General features: G+C 43.4%; 1 protein-coding gene across 1 annotated transcript in view; it reads right to left on the reverse strand.

The window, feature by feature from the left end:
• Positions 1–18863, reverse strand: part of ADAMTS13 (ADAM metallopeptidase with thrombospondin type 1 motif 13) — a 36327-nt gene extending 17464 nt beyond the window's left edge. Inside the window, exons 1-25 of the mRNA XM_069754534.1 lie at positions 18783–18863; positions 17112–17175; positions 16581–16846; positions 16351–16489; positions 16004–16152; positions 15327–15410; positions 14917–15041; positions 14012–14158; positions 11499–11633; positions 11161–11311; positions 7001–7105; positions 6700–6851; positions 5949–6012; positions 5658–5784; positions 5212–5357; positions 4913–5033; positions 4733–4813; positions 3548–3729; positions 3311–3446; positions 3093–3222; positions 2817–2996; positions 2015–2208; positions 1832–1909; positions 1139–1268; positions 717–896 (exon numbers count right to left, since the gene is read on the reverse strand). Of these exons, the coding sequence (XP_069610635.1) occupies positions 717–896; positions 1139–1268; positions 1832–1909; positions 2015–2208; positions 2817–2996; positions 3093–3222; positions 3311–3446; positions 3548–3729; positions 4733–4813; positions 4913–5033; positions 5212–5357; positions 5658–5784; positions 5949–6012; positions 6700–6851; positions 7001–7105; positions 11161–11311; positions 11499–11633; positions 14012–14158; positions 14917–15041; positions 15327–15410; positions 16004–16152; positions 16351–16489; positions 16581–16846; positions 17112–17175; positions 18783–18863 (3347 nt within the window). The remainder of the gene's footprint in view (positions 1–716; positions 897–1138; positions 1269–1831; positions 1910–2014; positions 2209–2816; positions 2997–3092; positions 3223–3310; positions 3447–3547; positions 3730–4732; positions 4814–4912; positions 5034–5211; positions 5358–5657; positions 5785–5948; positions 6013–6699; positions 6852–7000; positions 7106–11160; positions 11312–11498; positions 11634–14011; positions 14159–14916; positions 15042–15326; positions 15411–16003; positions 16153–16350; positions 16490–16580; positions 16847–17111; positions 17176–18782) is intronic.
• Between the last annotated feature and the right edge of the window lie 557 nt (positions 18864–19420).

Raw genomic sequence — 19420 nt, forward strand, 5'->3', positions numbered from 1 at the left:
TAGAAAGGGCCCAGAATGTGCAGAGAAAAGACCTAAGGTCCAATATGAGAAGTGCCGCATGAAATGGTCGTCCCTATGCGAGAGGAGACACAGGATGGCGAGATCCTGGGCAGAGAAGCAGAAGAGAAGTGACTGAAGGAACAGAGAGATAGATTGGGAGACGGGTCCTGGGTCAGTAACGGGCCTAAATGGGACATAGCCCATAAGACAAAGTGAGTGCCCCAGGCAGAAGTTCCAGAGCGTCTGAGACAGAAGAGATAAGTAAAGGCCATAGTTGCAAAGTAGCTCAACTAAAAGGAAAAGGACGCAGAACTGCGGGTTGATCATAGGACTGTTACAAACTGCACTGTAGTACTGAACTGGGGTATGGTGAAAAAAAGAGTGTGCGTGGAAAATGCTCCGTGTTGAAAGAAAATGTTCATCAAGTTGTGTAAGTGCTATCTATTCTCAGTTCTATATATTCCAGTTCCTGATCAGTAAAAAGTTTATTTTTGACTAGTGGTCTCCCTCACTGAACTGAAATGTCCGGTCCTGGCAAACCAGCGTCATCAGTTACATGTGGCCTGAGCACGTGTAGCACCCTCACAGCACGAGTCCACATACCCAGCCAGGACCCCCACCTTCATGTAGTGTACCGGGGTGCAATAGACGAGCACCTTGCCCATGGCTACCATCCCGCGCCACGTTACAACAACTCATACTCTGAGTATCATTACCGGACAGGACAGGGCTCCATGGCGCACTCTTTTATGGAGTTTGGAGGTGGGATTGGGCTGCAATTGGAATGAGGTAATCGATAGGCGATGTTATTATCCCTCCTCACGCAGGCCACAGACAAGGGGATTATTCCTCCACCACAAGTCACAGGACATGGCGATAACTCCATCACTTCCCATCTATAGGAAAAAATAACAAAAACTATTAGAATAACATCAAAACTTCAATTCAAAGTGTCAGGTGGCAATTCTTAGACAGGTCCAACGACCACAAACATTTGGGTTATTCATGCTGTGCCAGTTTTCAGAGGTCTTGGGCAATTGCACAGTTGTTACCCCCTGTGCCTTTTTCTTATTTTGATGTAATAACTAATGTGGTTAGAAACAGTAAAATAATGACAAAATATGCAGGATTTCTTTACTCTGGAGGACAACTTTGGGGCTGACATGGCTTATGTTGTGTCTCCGGCTTCAAAGTTTGGTTACAGTTCTCCTCCGTGGTCTCCTCTTTGGCATAAAAGTCGACACAAATATAGTGGAGCTCTGAAGAACCTAACAGAGGGATAGTATAAGTATAATATTACATACGGTAGGTTTATTGACTGTCCACATGTAAAAACGTAGAAGTCTCGGTCTTCTAATTTATTTATTTTTTTATTCAAATACATTTTTTATTAAAGAATAACATGTCAGGATACAATCTTTTTAGAAGACAATCAATTTCACATGTGACACCCCAAAAAAACAATAACAAAACTAATCCCTCCCGCATAGACAGCTTGTATTATCATTCCAATATTCCCCATCCCTACTTAAGAGGTCATTAGAATTTGGTCTTCTAATTTATGTTACACATAGCCGATGGTGCTTAGCCTTTTCTGCCTCTGATTATCAAAAGTAACATGAAAAGAGATTTCCATTAGCCCTTTGATATCTAAAAACCTCTGTCTACGTAGCATCCAGGGAGTCATGAAGGCTTTGCCAGTCCTGGCAGATCTTGGCACTGATAGACTTCTAGTACTTAGTAGTTAGGTTAAGGCTCGTTATCTAATTACTACTTGTTGATTAATCCAAAAAAATCCAAAGGTAGTGTCACATAATTCAGGAATACTTACCGGTACCGCAAGTGACAGAGCATTCCCCTTGAACTGGACTCCACACATACACGTCTGTCTTGTTGATGCCATTGGTAACTTTATTTACTGAAGGTATAATCTATGGCAAGAACACAAGCAACATCCAAAATGTAGTCAGCATAATTTAGCAGTTTCCTGTTAAGTTTCAGTTGGACGTAATACTTACTCTAGTCCAGCCGACGGGGCATACGCTGACCACACACTGGACCAGGGATGTCGGCCTCTCATGCCATGAGCAATTGGAGTCATCCACCATGGATTCCAAACCAGACTGTGACTGCACACAAGAAACATTACGCTTTGCCAGACCAGATCCACAAATGGCTGAGCAAAGACCGGGCTCTGACATTTCCCACCTACAAAGAGAAAAAAAAAACTTTATCTCCTTCACAAAGGAACTGAATTTTGAAGATTTAGTAGCTGCAGTTATCAAATATAATCGTTGCCTCCTCCACTATTTTATCCACTGTTCACATCTCTACCCAGTTTTTATTAAAAGCATCTATCAGGCCAATATAGACAATTGATGTACTTCCTCAGCCACATGAGAGCCACCTTGGCCACGTCCATTCCAGGAGGAGAAATAAAAGTCTATAGAGACTCTGGTTCCTGACAACTTGGCCACACAGTAGACTATAGATGACTGCACATTTTCAGTTGCCGAAGGCTTCATGCTTATTTGGCCAACAGATATTCCTCCCGTGTACACTCAATTCAACATATGTTCGCAAAAGGTGGGACACCCAAAAGATCGGGAGTTAAAATTCAACATGTCCAATCCTTTTTGCCACCTTTTCTTCGGCGAGATCTGGGAGATCCCTTTGTGTGTAACATAATCAACCAGTTCTGATAATGTCATCTGGATTTGGCCAACTTTTTCTAGATGAATCAAGTAGGAGTTGCAACCAAAGCTGCTTAAATATCAATCCTCTTTAATGCACAACTCCTTATTTTATGGAGCTACCTTGCAGGACAGGCCTCAGGATGACAGGTAGTGAAGACCTCAGGTCTAGGTGTGTGGCTGCAGTACCGATCAGATATTATTGTCTCCATATCATTTTTCTTCTGGACACAGTGCACTGTCCTCAGCATGATGCCACCTCCACAGGATACCGTGCATGGAGTAGACACCTTCACATCCCACCTAGAAATGACGAAAAAGTCAACGTGATGAATTAAGGTTGAAGGAAGCCTTCAGTGCTCTACACTTTCTCCATAGTTAGGGAATTTAACTATGTACCTTGGAGGGCATGGATCGTCCCCGCAGGGTTCCTTAGCGGGTTGGATAAAGTTTGAATCATTACATAATTTTGATTCAACCACTTCTTGGAGCGTAAGGTCAAAGCATTCATAGGATACTATCTGAACACCTGGAGGGAAGAGGCATTAGTAACCAGTACTAATGGTTAAAAAATGCAGAAATTGGGGCTTTCATATAAAATGGATTAACAGTCATACCTCCACCGCATATTGCTGAGCACGGTCCACGTACCGACATCCATGCGTAAGAATGGTCTTTCGTAGGAACATAGTAACTGTATTCAATGTCAGGATTTGTACTCTCTCCAAATTCTGGACCATATTTTCTGTAAACCTATGAAAAAAAAACAAAAGGGGCAAAAAGATTTGCACAGCCATGGTCTGGCATCCATTTAGGTAGCCGAAAGATGACAGTGCAAATGCTAGGAATATTACCTGTATCTCTAGCTTAGATGTAGTTGGACCATCAATGATGATCTTTTCCTGATGGGGAAGCTTCTCGGGAGTAAGAAACAGTCTGAACTCCATCTGTTCATCTTCTAACATTGAGGGATGAGTGACATTCATGGAGATACTTTTCTTTCCCGCTACAATATACTCTGCGTTTTCCTTTACAGCTACACAAGAGTCAAAAAGTAGCTGAGGATTTCAGTAGTTTGGATTTTGACCCCATTTCACATACATTCTCAATGGCAATCACCTTAATCTATGAACATCTAAATGTCCTTTGGAGGATCTTTTACACCCTTGGAATAGTTGAGAAATAGCAAAATAGGATAATAGGAGCCACGTACTATCACAAGAACTCGTTCTAAGCCTCAACACAAGGGCTTTATTACCAGGGTAGTACTCGCAACTGCTACGGGGCCCAACAACTAAAGGGACCCATCTACACTCATAAGGTGCACTTAGGCATATGGGCAATGGAAATTTTTATGTGGCCCCAATATCATCTTTATTATGGAGCCCCATGGTTCTTTCTGCTGTATTCATTAGCTCTTCACTGCTGCATTACGTTTACTGCATTGAATTACTACATTAATCCATTACTCTGTACTGATATCATATGTTCATTATATCTGTAAGTGGCATTATACATTTTTCCTATGCTCCCAACACAGTAAAAGTACATTCTTCCTGTGCTTTGATATCACAGTGCATTATCCCAGTATTGTCACATCACTGTGTGCATGATCCCTATACTGTGACATCATTGTGTATATTATCACTACACTGTGGCATTTCTATGTGTATCATCACTGTACTGTGACATCATTGTGTGCATTATCCCTACACTGTGACATTTCTATGTGCATCATTGCTGTACTGTGACTTCATTGTGTACATCATCCCTACATTGTGACGCACTGTGTGCATCATCTCTGTACTGTGACATCCTTGTGTGTATTATCTCTGTACTGTGACAGCAGTGAGTGTATTATACTTTTGCTGTGACTTCACTGTGGTGTTACATCTTTACTATGATATCACTGTGTGTATTATTTCTCTGTATTATTACATCACTGCATTTATTATATTTGTACTGTGACATCACTGTGTGTATTATCTATAGTCTATCAATTTACTGTCACCAAGGAATTGTAGGACTCCTTCATTTACCCATATGTGTGAAAAGAGGTTTTCGGTTGGTCACATGTATTGTCATAGAGCCGACAGGAACTGTGAGGAACGTGACATAAGCTGCAATGCAAATTGTAAAATTAGATTATAAACTTTATAACATATCCAAAACTAGGCTAATAATAAATAATATTAATAATTATTATTCTTGTCACTCACCGCCAGCTATTCCTTCACTGAAGGTCCCACTGACTCTACTGCATGTGCCATTGTCTCCACCACATACCCGGCATTGGTCCGTCACCAATGCAGAATCCATTACTCCATCACAGCCAAAGACCTGATCAAGATACCTGTATTACACACAGGGTAATTTCATAAGAAGCGCTTCCCACCTACTCTGACAGCAGCCGGTCTATATGGTCTGCTATAAGGTTTTAGCTTGCAATGCAACAACACAGCATGACAACATCGCATGCTATAGTCTTTAACAGGAGTTGAAGCTCTCTGGTTCTCACCTTACATCGTCCAGCTATACACAGCTTGAAAGTGGCATCTGTCTCGCCACTTGGCTCACATCGCGTACCATCCATAAAAGTGTCACCACGTTTCACCATGAAATTCTGCCCCTGAGCACGGCACATATGCTGGCACAACGTGTCACCTGAGGAACATCATGGTGTGTGTGGTCAGAGCTCCACTCCTGATTTAGACAAACTGTTTAGGTCTCAATGTACTTAAAGGGAACATCACGAGACTATTTTAAAATGGTTGAAAGCTTTGGCATGTGGACCACATAGATTGAGAAATTATCAATCAATGAGTTGTAGTGCTGCACACCAGTTATGATGTGAGGCAGAGCAGCAACGTGGCTATAAAGCTGTGAGCTAGTAATAATGTGAAACTATGCACCATTATATATTTATGTATTACAGTATAGACCATATAAAACAATCCCACTCACCACGCGCAAACCCAGCTACCGATGTCCAGTGGTAGTATGAGGGTTGACCTTGAGAAAGGAAAAGCGGCTTATCGTCAGTGGCAGCACATTGCTCAGTCATAAACTCCAGTTGTGTTGTGTCACAGGTCTGAAAAAAAATATTTTTTTTATGCAACAGTGGTCTCCAACCCGAAGTTCTCCAGCTGTTTTGAGGCTTTCAATAAGGCCTGATAGGTTGAGGGCAACTGGTTGGAGACACTTATAATACAGTGTATGGTATCAAAATAATGTAAAGGAAATCCTGTATCCTACCTGTGTATTACACATTTCAGCTTGAAGGCTTGGACCTTCACAGTGGCGACCACCAAATGCAGGTCTGTGGGAAGAATAATTCCAAAATGCAGAGCAGAATAGAAATGAACCATGTTGTACAATATTAAGCTACACAAACTTTGGTGTGAGGAAGTTTAAATGTCACTTTCTTTTTTAAGTTTACACGGCAAAGATCCATCATTCGCTAGTGACTGTGACTGGTACTGCAGCTGAGACTTATTCAAGTGAATGAGACTGAGCTGCATTACCAGGCGCAGACATTACCAAAACTATGGGGATGCAGGGCTCAAACTTGAACATTATTTCCCCTTCAAGTGCCAGAAATGGCACCCAACAATCTCATAATAGTTGGCCAAATTTATGCAAAGCCCTTTCCTGATTATGCATAAAGACACAAGATTGGTGGCCAGTGGCCACTAATGATGGTGTCTGAGGTCAGGCATGCCCCTGTAATTGAAGATAAGACACCCTAACACTCATTAAATGGGGATTTCATCCAAAAATGACCTTCAGACATGTCTCAGATCACATTGGTAGGATATGTAAGCTCAGACCAAAAGTGATATCCAAAACTTAGTGTCTGTTGCTTCCTGTAGAGTGCCCTAACCCATTTGTGTCCAAACTGTCCGACTGCACATATCTGGAGCGGGTGTGATCTACTGACATCTTTTTGGATGGACATCAAGAAAACGCTCGTCCAAAGTGGACAACTCCTTAACTAGTGTGTTACCTTGGGTTGTTGCATTGACGTTTCCTGACGATTACTCCCCCTCCGCAACTGCGGGAACAAGAAGTAAAACTGCTCCAAGTAGACCAGACTCCATGGACCACTGATACTGGATTCAGCTCCGCAAGAGATGTACAGCGTCCTTTATGACACCACTGAGGAAAGACAATAAAGAAACCATTAAATCCAGGAACATTTCCTTGTCTGCATTAGTTACACGCTCCTAGTCTGATGGTTGCCACACTTATATTATGGCCAGACTGCCGCAGGTAAGCATTCTGGCTTCTAATTTAGAAAATGTTACCTTGTTCTCACCACACTCTGTGCCATCAAGTAATGGGACAAGTAGACGGTTACAGCTGGTCCGGTCGTGTTGGGTGATGTGACAGGAGAGGACGCTGCACGTGTCCTACGAAAAATAGTGAGACAAGAAAACTTTAAACGTACTCTCTGGGATGTTCTGGGAGTCTCCTGAAATTGATTAGATCTCCCATGCTTCTGGCAGACCAGGCAAGGTTTTGGCAAAAGCTGCTTGTAAGCGAGGACTCCGATGACAACAATTTCCATTTGAACAGATGACACGATATTGACCCGGTTGTACGGACAAGTGCAAAAAGATGCAGAAAAGATGCAAAAAGATTTTCACCAAGTTCATAAAGCTAGAGAATGGTACCAACAGAAACAGTAGTTCTAGCCCAAATTGTTGTATAATGGTACAATCTCGTTACAGACCCCATACCTACAGTATGAACGTCTCTAGTGCCCCTTAGTACATTTATAGAATGGAGGATGGTTGTCCTTAAAGTATAAGTAGGTCAATCTCTTACAGGACCATTACTTTATCTCTGTCTACTGCACTGTTTTACTTGCAGCCTTTGACTAAGTTCACTCAAACGTTTATAAAATTATCTAATTTTCATCCATAAAAATGAATGATTTTTCATCTCTATTGCCATCCGTATGGCATCCATTTTTATACATCAGCAGTGAGTAGAACTTAAGAGACCAAATACAGTTTCTTATGTTAAGAATTCCTGCTGATCCGTTTTACACATCCATGGCGAGTTTCATCCGAAATCCAGAAGAAGCTAGTGTATGCTGCGATTCTTTTTCATGCAGTCATTCAGATGATGAAAAAAAAGGATCATCTGAATAGCCAAATTGAATTACGTTGGTCCGAGTGCTGTCAGTTTTTTCCACGAACAGACTTAAAATATGGTGGTGTAAATGTAGCCTTAGGCTTCTTTAATCTTTAAATAATAATAATCTTTATTTTTATACTAGATGGTGGCCCGATTCTAACGCATCGGGTATTCTAGAATATGTATGTCCACGTAGTATATTGCACAGCCCACGTAGTATATTGCCCAGTCACGTAGTATATTGCCCAGCCACGTAGTATATTGCCCAGCTACGTAGTATATTGCCCAGTCACGTAGTATATTGCCCAGCCACAAAGTATATTGCCCAGCTACGTAGTATATTGCCCAGCCACGTAGTATATTGCCCAATCACGTAGTATATTGCCCAGCCACGTAGTATATTGCCCAATCACGTAGTATATTGCCCAGCCACGTAGTATATTGCCCAGCCACGTAGTATATTGCCCAGCCACGTAGCATATTGCCCAGCCACGTAGCATATTGCCCAGCCACGTAGCATATTGCCCAGCCACGTAGTATATTGCCCAGCCACAAAGTATATTGCCCAGCTACATAGTATATTGCCCAGCCACGTAGTATATTGCCCAGTCACGTAGTATATTGCCCAGCCACGTAGTATATTGCCCAGCCACGTAGTATATTGCCCAGTCACGTAGTATATTGCCCAGCCACGTAGTATATTGCCCAGCCACGTAGTATATTGCCCAGCTACGTAGTATATTGGCCAGCCACGTAGTATATTGCCCAGCCACGTAGTATATTGCCCAGCTACATAGTATATTGGCCAGCCACGTAGTATATTGCCCAACCATGTAGTATATTGCACAGCCAACGTAGTATATTGCCCAGCCACGTAGTATATTGCCCAGTGACGTAGTATATTGCCCAGCTACATAGTATATTGCCCAGCCACGTATGTAACAGGTTAAAAAATAAAAAATAAACATATACTCACCTTCCGAGGGCCCCTTGTAGTCCTGTCGCCTGTGTGCGGTGCACGCGGCAGCTTCCGGTCCCAGGGTTGGATAAGCGCAGGACCTGTGATGACGTTGCGGTCACATGACCGTGACGTCATGGCAGGTCCTTCCCGCATAGTATCCTTAGCACCGGAACCTGCCGAGGACAGGACGCGACGTCAGAGGGTGAGAATAACCATTTTTTTAATTATTATTATTTGTAACATTAGATCTTTTTACTATTGATGCTGCATATGCAGCATCAATAGTAAAAAGTTGGTCACACAGGGTTAATAGCTGCATAACCGGAGTACGTTACACCGTGCTCCGGTATACGCTGGCATTAACCCTGTGAGAGGGCTGACTGGATGACTGGAGGGAAGTATGGAGCGGGCACTGACTGCGGGGGAGGAAAGAGCGGCCATATTGCCGCCGGACTGTGGCCGTCGCTGATTGGTCGTGGGCGTTTTGCCACGACCAATCAGCGACTTGGATTCCATGACAGACAGAGGCCGCGACCAATGAATATCCATGACAGACAGAAAGACAGAAGTGACCCTTAGACAATTATATAGTAGATAGAGCTAACATATTCAGTAGCGCTTTACAGTTTGCACACATTATCATCACTGTCCCCGATGGGGCTCACAATCTAAATTCCCTATCAGTATGTCTTTGGAATGTGGGAGGAAACCGGAGAACCCGGAGGAAACTCACGCAAACACAGAGAGAACATACAAACTCCTTGCAGATGTTGTCCAAGGCGGGATTAGAACCCAGGACTCCAGCGCTGCAAGGCTGAAGTGCTAACCACTGAGCCACCGTCTTTCACACTTCCGCTTTTACAATCTGCACAGGATCCGTCAAAATGTTGAAATGACGGATCTTGTGCAGATTGTAAAAAACAGGTGCACTGGGCCCGTTTTTCTGACGGACCCGTCGAGGCTATGTGCACCTGTTGTGTATGCGTCTTCGCAGCGGTTTTCCGCTGCGAAAATGCATACACAACACAACCCAGGTTAAACATAATAAAAAAAATAAAAATCGCAATATTCTTACCTTCCGGCGTCCCGCACAGCCTTACTGATGCTCGCGATGCTCCCGGCAGCTGGCGTTCACAGTAATGCCTTGCATTCAATGACCTCTGATGATGTAGCGGTCTCGCTAGCTGCCGGGAACATCAGTAACGCTGCGAGGTACACCGGAAGGTAAGAAAATTGCGATTTTTTTTTTTAACATTATATCTTGTTACTATTGATGCTGCGTAGGCAGCATCAATAGTAAAAAGAGAGAGAATTTCCCTGACTGGAAATTCTTCCACGCATACTCAGTTTCAAAAGACGGAACCAGTCGCTGGATTCCTGCTTTTGACAGGCAGTGACGGATCCAGTACCCATAGGTTTCCATTATAGCCAACGACGGGCAGCGCAGGATCCGTCGCTGAGCAATTTTCCGACGTGCAGATAAAACGTTCCTCTGTACATTTTCTCTGCCCGACGGGCAGCGATTTTCCGACGGATCCAGTGCATGATGGATGAAAAAGATGGCCATCCGTCACAATCCGTCGCTAATACAAGTCTATGGGAAAAAAACAGGATCCAGCAGAAAAATTTGCTGGATCCTGTTTTTTCAAAAATCGACGATTTTTGACGGGAGCTCAAAGACGGAAGTGTGAAAGAGGACTTAGGGGGTTAGGTATTGAAGACAATTTGAAAAATTAGGCATAACAAGGTGCAAAAAGTAAATATTGAAATATACAGTGTATATTTTGAAGACATTTAAAATTAAAAGATATATTGGTAAGGCCACGTTCATATTGCGTTAGTGCAGTCCGTTCAACGCATGCGTTAAACGGACTGCGCAACGAAAGTGCCTTTTAAAGATCGCATTATAATATTGCGCTAGCGCAGATGCTCCATCTGTGCTAGTGGTGACGGACCCCGAAAACCCTGCAGACTGCATCCGAGGGTCCATCACAGAATGATGGCACATCGCTAACGCATGCCGATTATGACATGCGTTAGCGATGCGCTACATAATGGTAGTCAATGGGTGCGATAACGCATCCGTTACATAGCGCTAGTGCCGCTATGTAACGGATGCCGTCAGCGCATTGCCATTAAAGCAAAGTGAACCTAGCCTAATGAAGCAACACATGGCTGCAGGATCTGACTACACACGGGGGCTTGTAGTCTGTAACCATGGAGACTCCTAGGAGTACACAGGAGCCTTATACATAAAGCGGTAGGAGATTTTTTTACCAAAAAGTTGTTTAATTTTTTTAATTTTATTTGCAAAGGAGCAATTAAAGCAATTGGTTGCAAAAGTAATCAATCTCTTCCTACCAGATCGTTATGGGAAAACGTGCAGGCCAAGGCCGAACTCCCAAATGCGATTTTACATTGCTCGTCTGCTCCGTAATACAGACCAGGCTTCCAGCCAGGGATACTGCTTTCTAGCGCTGGCAGGTCATCAATACAATTTGCCTGGTCACTGCTGCAAGGAAATAAACACAGAGGTTGTAGAGAAGTGAATGAATTAAGCTAAGATGCAGCAGAATTTATAAGTGTTGTGTATGATCATAGCATGCCGGTCTATTATGATAATACAGTGCAGTCCTATGTAAAACCACATAAAACGGGCCAAAAGTGGGCAATCTCATTAATGACGACGGGGTGGGTACCTGAGAAATTGAAGGAACTGTTCCCTACTACAATCTGACCATGTCAGGTGCACACTGTTGTGGCTTCCCTCAGTGGCCATGATTTTCCCACTGCCACTGCAGCTGTTTCCTGTCCCATCATGATTTATTCCAAAACTGTAGGGAAGAGGATAAAATATCAAGAGTAAGGCAAACATCAAAACGTCTGACTGCTAAATACATAACTGCATGCGTCCATGTATACATATGAAAATGTGGTGGACTGCTCTGCTGCATTCCTGCCCCGAAAGACAACAATCGCGCCATGTGTCCAGTGTCAAGCGGTTCTACATGTAATGTAAATAGTGATGTGTGTCTCATATTGTGTTATGGTAATGTACAGTGTATAAGTAATATAAAGTGTGAATATAAAATGTGAGCAGTGTACACAGTGGCTCAGTGGTTAGCACAGCTGTTGTGAATTCTGTGGCTGAATTCACTCCTGTGGTCACAAGTGGTACTGCAGCTTCTGAGCTTCCTCCCTCAGGTGTTCTGGTGAGCTCGTTAACTGCTTCATTACTTAACTCCGCCTGATGCTGCTATCCTTGCTCCTTGTCAATGTTTCAGTGTTGGATCTGAGCTTCTCCTGATTGTTCCTGTGACCTGCTGCTCTGTATAGCTAAGTGCTTTTTGCTTTTTTGTTGCTTTTTTTCTGTCCAGCTTGTCTTTTGTTTTGCTGGAAGCTCTGAGACGCAAAGGGTGTACCGCCGTGCCGTTAGTTCGGCACGGTGGGTTTTTTTTGCCCCCTTTGCGTGGTTTTGCTTTAGGGTTTTTTGTAGACTGCAAAGTTCGCTTTACTGTCCTCGCTCTGTCCTAGAATATCGGGCCCCACTTTGCTGAATCTATTTCATCCCTACGTTTTGTCTTTTCATCTTACTCACAGTCATTATATGTGGGGGGCTGCCTTTTCCTTTGGGGAATTTCTCTGGGGCAAGTCAGGCCTATTTTTCTATCTTCAGGCTAGCTAGTTTCTTAGGCTGTGCCGAGTTGCCTAGGTAGTTGTTAGGCGCAATCCACAGCCGCTTTTAGTTGTGTTTAGGATAGGATCAGGTGTGCAGTCTACAGAGTTTCCACGTCTCAGAGCTCGTTCTTGTATTTTTGGGTATTTGTCAGATCACTGTGTGCGCTCTGATCGCTAAGCACACTGTGTTTCTGGATTGCCTTCATAACACCTGTCATTAGCAAACATAACACACAGCAGCCTTGCAGCGCTGGAGTCCTGGGTTCAAATCCCACCAAGGACAACATCTGCAAGGAGTTTGTATGTTCTCCCTGTGTTTGTGTGGGTTTCCTCCGCGTACCACATTCCAAAGACATACTGATAGGGAATTTAGATTGTGAGCCCCATCAAGGACAGCGATGATAATGTGTGCAAAACTGTAAAAAAATAAAGATTATTATTATTCTTATTACAGTGCAAGGTACGCACAGGATTAGACATATACACAAGTTAGAAGGAGAAGATACAGTTAATGTGGAGAACTAACACAGGAGCGGGGACTAGTGTTGGTAAAAAGTGGGTACGTCCTCTTAGTTAGTTAGCTAGTTAGTTAAGGAAGTGCAGTCACAAGTTCAAGGACAGTGGGCTGCTAGGGCCAGCATGTACCAGTTCTTCAAGGAAGTGGGAGACTGAATCTCCAGTGGATGCACCTGTCACGTCCGGAGCCCAAAGTCTGGCATATGATCTGTCTGTTACATTGTGTCCTCTGGCGTATAGTGAATGGTGGACAGGGACCCATGTAGATGGAAAGTAATGGATTCCGGGTGCCCTGACGAACTGCAAGGGAGATCCCTGGGGCCAACAGAGCAAGTGGGCAAAGGAATGCTCAAGGAGAAATGAATGGTAGGGCTGAAGATGTGTTGTACTAAGGAAGTAAGAGATATAAAGTGCTGTGACTAGTGATGAGTGAATGTTCTTGGATAAGGTGTTATCCGAGCATGCTCGTGTGCTAACCAAGTGTCTCCGGCGTGCTTGAAAATATGTTCAAGTCTCCACGGCTGCATGTCTCACAGCTGTTCAATAGCCAAAACACATGCAGGGATTGCCTATTTGTTAGGCAATCCCTGGATGTCTTGCGGCTGTCGAACAGCCGCGAGACATGCAGGCACGGGGACTCAAACGTATTATTCGAGCACAACTAATTCAATCGGTTAGTACCTGAGCATGCTCGTATAAAACCTTATCCAAGCACGTTCACTCATCGCTAGTTGTGACCTATCACACGTTACAACCTGATGAACTTGAACTGACCAGTAAACATTTGCTTGTTGCAATGAACTTGGTGTCCCCTGAATTGTGTGCTGTGGTTCCTGAAGATGGAGGCCTGGAGACAGTGGAGGCCTACAAGTGAGTAAGATGCACCCCACACTTGACAGCACACAGACACTGTTTTCCGGTAAAGTGCTAGAGCATAACCAGACAGCAGCTCCGTCATGACTACCGCTCTTGTCCATTTTACACACATATGCTGTAGTAATCTGCTCCCATTTTTCACCTGTGTCCAATTTCGTGAGCTATGGTGATCCCCAGATCAAACCCTGTGTCTTCAGTGATGACGCAATTCCAGGAGGAAGAACAGGCACCCCCTAACTGGGTAACACCACGAACTTGCTTGTTTCCATCAGGTAACTCCAGGTCAAACCTTCAAAACAAGATTGCATATTTCTTTATAAATTTTATGATCCACAATCTACACAGTACTGTACCTTCATATGGACCTGATCTAACTGCATAATTTCAGTATAGAAAAATCCACAGCAAAATCCGCAATTGTAACCTCTGAATGAAGGCCATTACAAGATGTCCACATAGGCTGGTGGTAGAGTAAGACAAAACAGAGATGCACCCTAATCTAAGAGGGACAAATCTGAATTTGGACACAGTCCTCTTCTTCATATCATCAGTTATAGGAAGATGGCCATTACAAGATGTTCATATGGACTGGTGGTTGAGTAGAGTCCCATGAAACACAAGGTGGAACCAGGGACAAAACTGAGCTAAGACTCTAGTCTCTTCCACATGTCATCAACAAAGGAAGATTTCTGAAGGTCATTACAATATGCCCACATGGACTGGTGATAGAATAGAGTCCGAGGAAGCAGAGATAGAATTAGGAACATTACTGAGCTCTACTCTCTTAGCCATATGCTCACTCAAGGGAAGAGTTCTGAAGGCCATTACAAAATATCTGCATGGACTGGTGGTTGAGTAAAGTCCTAGGAACCAGATCTAGAACCAAGAACAAAACTGAGCTAAGTCTCTACACTCTTCCTCATGTTATCAACAAGGGAAGTTTTCTGAAGGCCATTATAAGATGTCCACATGGACTGGTGATAAATTCCCAGAAACCAGAGCTTGGAGCAGGAACAAGGCCATTTCAAGATATTTTTTATTGTGTACCTGGTGATGTAAAGGACCAGATCAGCGTGTTGAGGGTCAGAGTCACTAACAGGATTTAGGCTTTTGCTCCACTCACAGACACTCATCAGAGAGGACATGAGGTTGGCACTGACCTGGATTCCTGCCTAATGAAAGAAAAGTTTGAAAAGCATGGTGAAACATCCAAATCCTGATGGTTTTACTATCTATTGTGCCAGTACATGCACAAACCCCTTGGCTTGTGGATTCTTGGTGGCTGCTGGCTTTACTTTTGGCAGATATGAGCAGGTCAGTGGATTCTGACCAGTAGAAGACAAATAAAATTGGTGTTCAAGAGACATCTACACCATGTCATGTAGCCATTGTAAGATTGAAGACTGAAGTTAGCAATTCAAACAAATGCACATATAATCTAGACAAGACCTCATTACCTCCGGTTCAGTCAGAATAATCATTTTCACCAGATGGACACGGACAGTGGCACTGAGAGAAACATCTCTTAGTAATTCTGCTCCCTAAAAAGGAACAGATAAAAGTTCAACTTCATGACAATGGTGGGTGGAGAATGATTTGAAATCTAGTATTTTTGGTGCAAGTATATTATCTAAATACATGTCCTGGCTGCAATTACCCTTTCTAAATACCCTGGCCAAGGCAAAGTGGCTTCTTGGTGCAAATTTGGGCCCATCATCTCCTCAGTACATAACACCAAGTCGCCTTCCTCTAGATATGCCCCTGTATTTACAAATGACCTTGCAACTTGAAATGTGGACCCTGTGTCATTGGTGAGTTGGGGCCAACTAGCTCTAAGGTATAATAGTCAAAAAGGCATTAGCAAAATCAAATGTATCATGTAGCCCATTGAAACTATAGTATGTATGTATAGTACTAAAATATGCACACATGAAAGCATACAAGGGTATGACTTGTTAGATGGGTAGCGCAAGCTACCTTGAACTTTTGAATACCTGATGCAGTACAGGGATTAGTCTTTCTCTGCCAGTGTGATCTCACAGAGAACTGAAAGGCTGCTTTCCCGAAATACGAATTCAACTTAGTAAAGACTGTCAACCAAGTCAGCAATGAAAAATGGAACGTACATACGTACAATATTGAGGTTGGTCAGAATATATTTTTCTGTGTCCTCCTGGTGGAACTGGTAGACGTCATAACCCACAATCACTAGAAGTTCCAAATGCTTCACACCAAGAACAGCTCTTTTCTGAAGCCGACTAATACGAGGAGCATTTAATGACTCTAGAAGAAAATGAAAGATAATATTCTAGAACCAGATAATGTCAAAATCGGTGGTCTCCAATCTGTGTTCTTCAGTTGATCCAGCACTACAGCTCCATGTAGATCCTGATCACCACAGGTTTGTGATTCTTCAATGATCAGAGAGACACAGGTTGAAGAGCACCAGTTTAAAATGCCTCTCCCCCCTTATTCTTATACCTTTGTTTAACTTGAACTCATTCCCAACTCGAAAAATTATATGAGTGTTACATGGTTCCTGCTCAGGAGTAAGAAGGAGATGTTTCTCCTTTACAGGCTGGATGGAAAATTGCTCCATGTCCTTGATGAAAAACCCATGCTGAAATGAGAAGACAACAGTTCACCAACAAGAACTCGAATAATTTATATAAAGGCACATGATAAAGTTGGCGTCTATGAATTTAACCCACTATTTGTCCTTCGTAGTAAGTGATTGCAGATCTTGCTCCTTCTGGATGCAGAATAGTTACTGTTGACCCGCGGGAGTTTTGACGCAGATGGTGAAAGGAGGCATTTAGAAAACGTTCTGTAGTAATTAGTCTTTCTTCCTCTGAAAAAGCAAAGACGTATCTCTGCCGAGGTGTTTGTAAGGTGCAAACATTAACAAAACATGGAGAGGATATATTGGGTCCTTCTTTACAGGTACATGTCAGATTACCCAAATCCAAATTAAATGCTAAAAAAAAAAGAAATAAAAAAGAAATAACTAAAACAACACAAAATATCAGGATAAAATGTTGTTAAATCTCTAAAAATATCACAGTTACAGGAAACAATATTATTCTGACAGATGTTTGTACAACTCAGGATGGCAAAATGTTCACAGTACACAATTTGATTACATTTCTACTAAAAAAACAGATGTTCAAAAATACAAAATAAAATACATAAAAACACAGGTAAATAAAGTAAATTCAATTTGGTGCTATTTATAAAGTTACCTGCAACATTTTCCTGGCCAAAATATAAAATCAAATCTTCCGGGTGTAATGTTTTCAAAAATATCTAAAGAAAACAAAAAAGACAAAAAGCAAAACTTATTCAATTGCATCAAAAATTATTTATTTGCATTATTTGTTTAACTATACTTTTACTTTTTAGTAGAATGTAAAAAAATATTGATTCACATTTTTCAATAAAAATATGTGAGTAAAGGAACTTAAAATGTAGCCCACTAAGCGTATGTAAACACTGATTTTTTTCCAGACGTTTTTGGAACAGAAAATAAGTAGACACTTAATCCTCCTCAAAGACTTTGGAATTTCAGCTCAGGTTTGGCTCCAAAAACTAAGCAGAAAGACTAAAGGTACCGTCACATTTAGCGACGCTGCAGCGATCCAGACAACGATCCCGATCGCTGCAGCGTCGCTGTTTGGTCACTGGAGAGCTGTCACAAAGACAGCTCTCCAGCGACCAATGATGCCGAAGTCCCCCGGTAACCAGGGTAAACATCGGGTTACTAAGCGCAGGGCCGCGCTTAGTAACCCGATGTTTACCCTGGTTACCATTGTAAAAGTAAAAAAAAAACACTACATACTTACATTCCGCTGTCTGTCCCCCGGCGCTCTGCTTTCCTGCACTGACTGTGAGCGCCAGCCGGAAAGCACAGCGGTGACGTCATCGCTGTGCTCTGCTTTCCGGCTGGCCAGCGCTCACAGTGCAGAGAAGCACAGCGCCGGGGGACAGACAGCGGAAGGTAAGTATGTTGTGTTTGTTTTTTTTTACTTTTCCGCTGGTAACCAGGGTAAACATCGGGTTACTAAGCGCGGCCCTGCGCTTAGTAACCCGATGTTTACCCTGGTTACCAGTGAAGACATCGCTGAATCGGCGTCACACACGCCGATTCAGCGATGTCTGCAGGAGTCCAGCGACAAAATAAAGTTCTTGACTTTCTGCACCGACCAACGATGGCAAAGCAGGATCCAGATCGCTGCTGCCTGTCAAACTGAACGATATCGCTAGCCAGGACGCTGCAACGTCACGGATCGCTAGCGATATCGTTCAGTGCGACGGTACCTTAACTGTACACATTCCCTTAAAGTGATTATCTCAATTTTTATCATGAAGAGGGTATCACTCCTCTGCTTCCTAGCTTTCTGCTTACCAAGGGGTGGTGCATTTGTAGGCCGTGTACCGGGGTGGTACCCCAGGTTACAGTGGGCCATAGACAGGGAACACAACCAGGCAATTTGTCAAGGAAATATTCTTTACTAAAAACAGAGCTAGAGTTCCTCCGACAACACAAGAGAAAACACAGTAAAGTTTCACAAACACCTAAGTCAGAGTTGACTAGAGCTCCTGTGCTGCATAACCTATAGGCCAAGAATGTTCTATAGAATACACTATATAATTTGTCTGACCTATACTTCCACCGAATGCGATAGCCGAATAGTTAACCATGGACAACAATGCAATTATATGAGTGCAAGGGGCCAACCCAACAGTGATACAGCACAGCAGTTCATAAGATTAAAAGGGAACCTGTCAGCAGATTTTGCCCCTGTAAGATGCGGCCACTGCCTTTCAGGGCTTATCTATAGCATTCTATAATGTTGTAGATAAGCCCCCGGTCCGACCTGCAAGTGAAGAAAAATAACTTTTATTATACTCACCTGCAGGGAGGTCTGGTTCGATGGGTGTGGTAGCTCCGGGTCCGGTGCCTCCCTTGCGACGACGCCCTCCTGCTTCTTCATCGCTTCCCAGCATCAGCACTCCTGCGCAGGCATACTTCTCTGCCATGTTGAGGGCAGAGTAAAGTACTGCAGTGTGCAGGTGCTGGGAAAGGTCAGAGAGGCCCAGCGCAGGAGCGCCGATGCCGGGAAGCAATGAATAAGCAGGAGGGCGTCGTTGCAAGAAGATGGGCGTGACCGGACCCGGACCTGCGACACCCATCCTCAAGTTCATCATGGGTACTCCTAGTTAGTGGTCGCATCGGAACCCAGGATAATGCATCTGCGTTTCCATTTTCCCTTCCGAGAAAGAATTTAATACTGTAGTTAAACTTAGTCAGGTACAGAACCCAAAGATCCCGAGTCAGGGATACCTGCCATAGGGATCGCCAACCTAGGGACAGAGTGTAACCCCGATAGGTTTCCCCTAGAAGTATTGACAGGAGAGGTCGAGGACACCCCACCAATCCCCGAGCTGGAAGTGTCCCCTGGTAAGTTCGGGACAGCTCAGCTCCAGGATCCCACTCTGACCCGAGCACGGGAAGGAGTAAATGAGGTAAATGGGGTGGCTCAGCAGCCGG

Source organism: Ranitomeya imitator, chromosome 2 (genome assembly GCF_032444005.1).
Source record: "Ranitomeya imitator isolate aRanImi1 chromosome 2, aRanImi1.pri, whole genome shotgun sequence".
Taxonomy (NCBI): domain Eukaryota; kingdom Metazoa; phylum Chordata; class Amphibia; order Anura; family Dendrobatidae; genus Ranitomeya; species Ranitomeya imitator.